The sequence below is a fragment of the Orycteropus afer genome, unplaced genomic scaffold (genome assembly GCF_000298275.1).
Source record: "Orycteropus afer afer isolate SDZICR_OR568_19922 unplaced genomic scaffold, OryAfe1.0 scaffold00942, whole genome shotgun sequence".
Classification (NCBI taxonomy): domain Eukaryota; kingdom Metazoa; phylum Chordata; class Mammalia; order Tubulidentata; family Orycteropodidae; genus Orycteropus; species Orycteropus afer.
Genome location: NW_006922529.1, coordinates 301,272 through 308,738, shown reverse-complemented (window position 1 = coordinate 308,738; position 7,467 = coordinate 301,272). Strand labels below are relative to the sequence as shown.

General features: G+C 35.8%; 1 protein-coding gene across 1 annotated transcript in view; it reads right to left on the bottom strand.

Moving 5' to 3' along the window:
- Positions 1 to 7,467, bottom strand: part of ABCB7 (ATP binding cassette subfamily B member 7) — a 219,109-nt gene that overhangs the window by 105,073 nt on the left and 106,569 nt on the right. Inside the window, exon 3 of the mRNA XM_007958347.1 lies at positions 2,811 to 2,897. Within this exon, the coding sequence (XP_007956538.1) occupies positions 2,811 to 2,897 (87 nt within the window). The remainder of the gene's footprint in view (positions 1 to 2,810; positions 2,898 to 7,467) is intronic.

The window sequence follows — 7,467 nt, the reverse complement described above, 5'->3', positions numbered from 1 at the left end:
ACTTCCTACATTATTGGGTATATAAGTACAGTGCATTTATGTATAGAAGAAAAGATATATTAATTGTTAGGAAGAGTTTTGCCATTATTGTTACTTCTCTACACCTAAGTGTTTGTTCTCCAAACTCTGTTGGTCTGAAACTTCAAGGAAAAGATTAGCAAGTGATGACTGCAATGTAACACAAATGCAACCACTGCTGTGGCGTCAGATCTGCCTCAAAGCGACCCCTCCTTGGGTTTCTGAGGCAGTACCACTATGGAAGTAGATTGCCCAATCTTCCTTCCGGGGAGTGGCTGGTGGTTTTGAACTGCCAGACTTCTGGTTAGCAGCCAAATGCCTTAGGCACTGCACCACTAGAGCTCCCAAGTGGTGCTTAGACCAATAATCACCACTTATAATGTGGTGATTATAATAAGACATGGTTTATGCAGGAGATGGATTTGTACCTAATGGTCAATTTAATAATTTACAATAACAAATAACTACCAAGGAGACTGATATTTGCATTGGTCAATCAGTGAATTTTCTATCTCCAAAGGAAGTAGTTTTTAGAAATACAATGATCAGAAGGCTGCCTGATGATACATGAATTCAGAGCTACAAAACCACCTCTCCATGTAAAGCAGGTATTCTAGTCCACTAGTATGTGTGTGTCTACTTATTTTACAAAGTCTAGAGATTCATTATTCTATTATTTCCCTAATCCTCCAATTTTGAACCTATAAAATTGCTATTTTACTTTTGATTACATCAAGATTTATATACCAAAATCCCCAATTTCTCTATTAAGTGGTAATTATTCTTTGACACTACATTCTATTTTCTATCATAAAAAGAGGATGTGAACTTCCAGGGATATAGTAGCATGAGCAGGTCTAAGAACCTGACCCTCCCACATGTGCAACTAGGATAGTGGTATAGGAATAGTTTCAGTATGTTATTGAATTTAAGGTGATATCAATTTTAACGAGGATGTTATAAATTAAAAATAAGATTAAACATAATCCTCATGATAACTACAAAGAAAATATAAGACACACACACACATACATGCACGCACACACACATGGAAAGGAGAATGGAATCAAAAAGGTTCTGGAGAATAAATCAAAACACAAATAAAGGCAATATTGCAGAAAACGAAGGACAAAAAAGACATAAGAAACAAACAAACAAAAAAAAAAAAAACCACAAATACCAAAATGGTAAAATTAAGTCCTTCCTTACCAGTTAGGGTACTTTAAATGTAACAGGATTAAATTTTCCAATCAAAAGGCAGAGAGTCATACAATAAATAAAAAAGAGCTTATTCCCATAAAGTCTTTATTTCAGTGGCCACAGCATTAAGTTCATCTGCATAATGATAACAATAATGAGAATGATAAAGAATATGGATAAAACCTGTACATCAGTGTTCATTGCAGTTCTTTTCACAATAACCAAAAGATGAAAACAACTGAAATATCCATTAACAAATGAATGGGAAATAAAATATGATATATACATACAATGGAATATTATATAGTCATACATAGAAGTGAAATTCTGATGCATGCCATGTGGATGAACCTTGAAAATATGTTGAGTAAAATAAGTCAGTCACAAAAGGACAAGTACTATAGGATCTCATTTACATGAAATGAATGAATACATGCAAACCAAAGATTATTAATGGTTACCAGGTATGGGAAGGAATGGGGGGAGGTTTTTTTTGGAAGGGGAGGTGTTGAGTTTATGTTAATGGTGGTTGAATATTTTGGAAAGGAATAACAATAAAGATGGCACAACATGAAAAACGTACTCAATGTCAGTGAATTCTAAACGTGGAAATGTGTTGTATTGGCCAATGTTTTAGTGTGTATTTCCATCTTAATGAAAAAAAAAAGAAGATGATGAACAATTAAGTAAATGGAGCAGATAGATGGAAGATTTACCATAAAGCTTGGGGATATTCTAGGATCTTTCTAAACTATCTGTACAGAACAGAAAAAATTAATCCTAAAACTGTGCTCTTGCACACACACATACACACAAATTCCTTGTAAGTTCTAAATCTAATTAATCCACTTATTTATAAGGCTAGATTACATAAAATGATTTCAACCAAGAGAAAAAAATGCGGAACAAATTTCAAAAACACAAAAATGACCAGAAATACTGCTCAGATAGAGGCTGGTGGAATCACCGAGATTACACCCTCAGGTTACCCACTGGGCCTAGAAATGGACTCACTTCCGTCAACTGGCTCTTAGCCCAACAGCAGAAAGACTTACATGCAGAACACCCAACCCAGGGCAATGCACCCACCTACTCTAGGTAGATGCACCCCTTATATCAATCAGCCATGGGACATCAGAGGGGAAGAATTCACACAAAGTGAAAGCTGGACAGATAGGAATAAGAAGGCCAAAGGGAGGGAGTAGTCAAGGGAGGAGAGGGGAGGTGAGTTTTTATTGTTTGGGATGATAATTGGGGCTGTGAAATCAAATGTGCATGAACTATTGAATATAAAACAAATCTCCTTTGTATATTTGCACCCCAAACACAATTTAAAAAAAATAGAACTAAAAGGTTTATTTACATTGATAACTCACCCAACTTTTTTGTTTTGTAGTGAATCATAAATTTGTTTGAGCCATGAAATTCTCACCTATATAACTAATCATATATCACATGGCTTTGCATCAGAAAATTTTCAGTTAGGTGTCTCAAACAAAATACTCTAGAACATAAAATCTTGAACGTATATTATCTTCTATACAGGCACAATCATCAACAAGATTTTCCAGTTACTTGTTAGTGCCTCTTACCCCTTCTTTTGGGTCTGTGTGGAGTCCTCCTCCTGCATGACCATGCCAACATGTCCTCTTTTCTATCAGTGGCCATGCCTGGAGAGCCTAGTTAAGATAATACCAAGCAACACATTAGCTATTACAGAACTTCAGATCTTTGAAAAACTGGCTTAGTCAGTTAATCAAACAAACATCCCAGAAACAAATTCAGAGTGTTAGTATTTAGCATACAATTGTACAGCAAAAAAACCTTCAGAATTGGCTTACAGTTGCACTTATACAATGAATACTGAAATATAACAAATACTCATACAAAAGTTACTTTCTCTAACAAGGTACAAAGGATAGTGAACTGAACAGGAGCTCTGGTTGCATAATAGTTAAGGCACTTTGCTGCTAACAAGAAGGTTGGTGGTTCGAACGTACCAGTTGCTCCATGGAAGAATGATAGGGCAGTCTACTTACATTAAGATTTACAGGTTTAGAAACCCAGTCGGTGTTGCTATGAGTTGGAATTGACAGGATGGCAGTGAATTTGGTTTTTTGGTTACTTGTACGTACTCTTACAGTGAAGACTATTTATACTTCTATAAGGTTGTCATCAAGTATCAATTGCCTTTCAACATTCTCAAAAATTCAGTTTCTCAACTAAACAAAGCATGAAAGTATCCTGGAACTAACAGGAAAAGAAGTAGGTATGGAAGGGGTATGAAAATGCAAAAAGCACTTTTAAATCAATAATTTGTTAAAACAATAAAGTTTCAGAATAATTAGAAATATCTCTCTCTAAAAAAAATCTAAATCTAACAAGTTACTTAGAATAGCTTTGAAATTAATGCATAAAAGATTTAATTTCTGTTAAACTTGCATTTGACTTACACTGGCTTTCTTACAGTCAATCGCTACTTTAGCACTGGCAATCTTACTTACTCCACCATTTGGAAAACAAAGTATAATTTGCAGTTAATTATATCCTACTTGTTTTTTTTGTGTGTGTGTATGTGTGTGTGTTTCTTTTATACTTAATATAGTTGATTACAAAACTGACTCTTTTTCTTATTATTCTGGTTCTATGTAGAAACAAAGTTCCTAATACTTAGTAGTCTCTTATGCTATAGTCATTTACACACTTTTGTCTTTCCTACTACATTCTATTGACAAAGTGGCTGCAACAATGGGTACAAACATAGCAATGATCCTGACGATAGTGGAGGAGCAGACACTGTTTTGTTCTGTTGTACACATTGTTGCCACGAATCAGAACTGACTCAATGACACTTAATAGCAACAATGTATAATTGTTTATCTGTGGTGTATTAATTATGCAAAGGCATTTAACTGTGTGGATCATAAAAATTATGGATGACAGTGTACAGAATGTGAATTCCAGAATGCCTAAATGTGTTCATGTGGAACCTGTACATAGACCAAGAGGCAGTTGTTCAAAAAGAACAAGGAGATATGTGGCATGGTTTAAAATCAGAAAAGGTGGGTGTCACCATCCTTAATTGAATCTGTATGCTGAGAAATAATCCTAGAAGCTGGACTATATGAAGAAGAATGCAGCATCACAATTGGAGGAAAACTCATAAACAACCTGGGGGAAGCAGATGACACAACTTTGCTTGCTAAAACCAAAGAGGACTCGAAGCACTTACTGATAAAGATCAAAGACTACAGACCTTCAGTATGGATTACACTTCAACAAAACAAAAATCCTCACAATTGGATCAATAAGCAACAGCATGATAAATGGAAAAAAGATTGAAGTTGTCACAGATTTCATTTTACTTGGATCGACAATCAATGCCCATGGAAATAGCAGTCAAGAAATCAAATGACATATCATGCTGGGTAGATCTACTGCAAAAGACCTCTTTAAAGTGTTAAAAAGCAAAGATGTCACTTTGAAGACTATTGTACTTGATCAAGCCATGGTATTTTCAACTACCTCATATGCATAGGAAAGCTGGACAATTAATAAAAAGGACTGAAGAAGAACTGATGCCTCTGAATTAGGGTGCTGGCAAAGAATATTAAATGTACCATGGACTAAAAGAATGAACGAATTTGTCTTGAAAGAAGTAAAGCCAGAATGGTGCTTAGAAGCAAGGATTGCAAGACTTCATCTTAAGTACTTTGCATGTGTTGTCAGGAGAGACCAATTCCTAGAGAAGGACATCATGCTTGGTAAAGTACAAGGTCATCGAAAAAGAGGAAGAAACTCAGTGAGATGGACTGACACAGTGGCTTCAACAATGAACTCAAATATAGCAAGACTGTGAGGATGGCACAGGATCAGGCAGTATTCTCTTGTAAATAACTATATGAGTTGGAACCAAGTAAACGGTACATAATAACCACTATATCGTATATTTCTTATGATTAGGAACAGTCTCTATGTTTGTGGATATATAGCACAATGTCTCGCATAAGAGCACATTATATTTCAATGCTTATTGGTTTAATTCGAAAAATAAAGCTAATCAAATCTTTCAACTACCCCTGAAAATGTACATCTATTATAAATAAAAAATATTAAAAAGGCTTTCAGATTACTGCTTAAGTTAGAGAAATCAAAAAATAAAGCAATTTGAAGTAATATAATAGTTGACACAATAGTAAAAAAAGATTAGCCTTAAAATTTAAGCTTGTTGATACTTGAAGTGTTTTCATCATTAAAAAAATACATAATGAAATACAAGAGACTTCCAATAAGATGGTGGAATAGGCAGACAAGCTCCACAGACAATTGACAGAGATACAGAACATAATCCTGGTGCCCTGAGCTTTGAAAGGAAGTATACAGAAGTGGATTAGGCACCAACTAGTGGAAAAACCTGAATGAAAACAGTGAGTATGGAGATGGTCAGAGCAGTAGACTGTCAGCTACTCTGATGGGACCAACAGCCTGAATATTTCCAAGTGGTGTTGGGAGCTGAGACTTGACCTAAAGATCAGCCCTGATCACCAAGGACTGCAGGGACGACTGCACTGGTGGCTTATGACTAGGAAGGGAAACAGCAAGGAGGGAGAGACAACATGAGCTGGGGACTTTCTGCTATCTGAAGGGTGCATCCATTTTGACTGTTTACAAGTGGTGAACATTTTGGATATTTAAAGTGACAAAAAAAAAAAAAAACATTGCTCTCGAGTTGGATCCGATTCATAGCGACCCCTCCATGGGTTTCCAAGGCAGAATCACTACAGAAGTAGACTGCCCAACCTTCATTCTGAGGAGTGGCTAGTAGTTTGAACCCCTAGTCTTCTGGTTAGCAGTCAAGTGCCTTAGGCACTATGCCACCAGAGACCAAGGGCACAGCCATTTTGGATATTCACAAGTGGTGGTCATTTTTTATTTTAAAGTGATAGTGTTCTCATTCAGATCCCAGGGATCTAAGAATATTCTCTCTTTGCCAGGGAAGGCAGGGACATATGGGAGGCTGACAATGGGAAAGGAGACAGGTGGTCAGTGTATAAGTGCTGCCAACTGGCAAATAGAGGAGCACAGTAAAATACACTGCTTACACAGATAAAATACAAAGAAAACAAAAATCATGGGCAAGTGATTCAAATACACAATCATCAAATAAATATAAACACAAAAACATCACAATGCTTTGGAGACAACCAAGCATCACTGTCCACAAAAAAAAGCAAGATAAAGTTGGAGAGACAAGGGACCAGGATACAGACCTATCCTGGTCTGTATCCATATCCCTGAGGAAAACGCAGGATTGGAACTCCCTGATAAGGAATTCAAAAGAATTATATTTAGGTACCTTCAATGGATTGAGAGACAGATCAAAGAAAACACTGAAAAAATTGAGGAAAACACAGACAAAACCTTAGAAAAATTTTGAAAGACAATACAAAAACAAAATGACAAAATAAATGAAAAATTAGAAATCATTCTAAATCTACAGACAATAATCCAAAAGATTAATACTAAATTTTCAGAAATAGATAAGACATTGAATGGGCAAAGGAGTAGAATTGAATCAATGGAAGAAAGAATTAGAGAGATTGAATGCAAATACCTCAGTACTTCTTTGGAAAGGGAACAATCAGAAAAAGGATCAAAACAAAATGAAAAAAGCCTAAGGTTCAGGTGGGATACCATCAAAAGGAATAAACTAAATGTAATCAGAATGCCAGAACAGGAAGAGATAAATAAAAACACAGAGAAAATTGTCAAAGATTTGTGGGAAGAGAATTTTCCTGGTATGATGAAAGATGAGAATATACACATTCAGGAAGTCCAATGACCTCCAAACAGGATACACCCTCAAAAGAAAATCACCAAGACAAAGCATCATCAAACTCATGAAAACCAAAGACAAGGAAAGAATCCTGAAAGTAGAATGGGAAAAACGAAAAGTTACCTACAAGGGGCAACCAATAAGAATAAACGTGGACTTCTCAGCAGAAACCATGCAGGTAAGAAGGCGATGGGGATCGTATGTATAAAACCCTGAAAGAGAAAATTTTCCAACCAAGAATAATGTACCTGGCAAAATTGTCCTCAGATATGATGGTGAAATTAGGACATTTCTAGATAAGCAGAAGTTAAGGGAATTTGTTAAAACCAGACCAACCTTATAAGAGATGCTAAAGGGAGCTCTTTAGACAGAAAAGCAACAACAACTGACCATTAACACACATGATGACATAA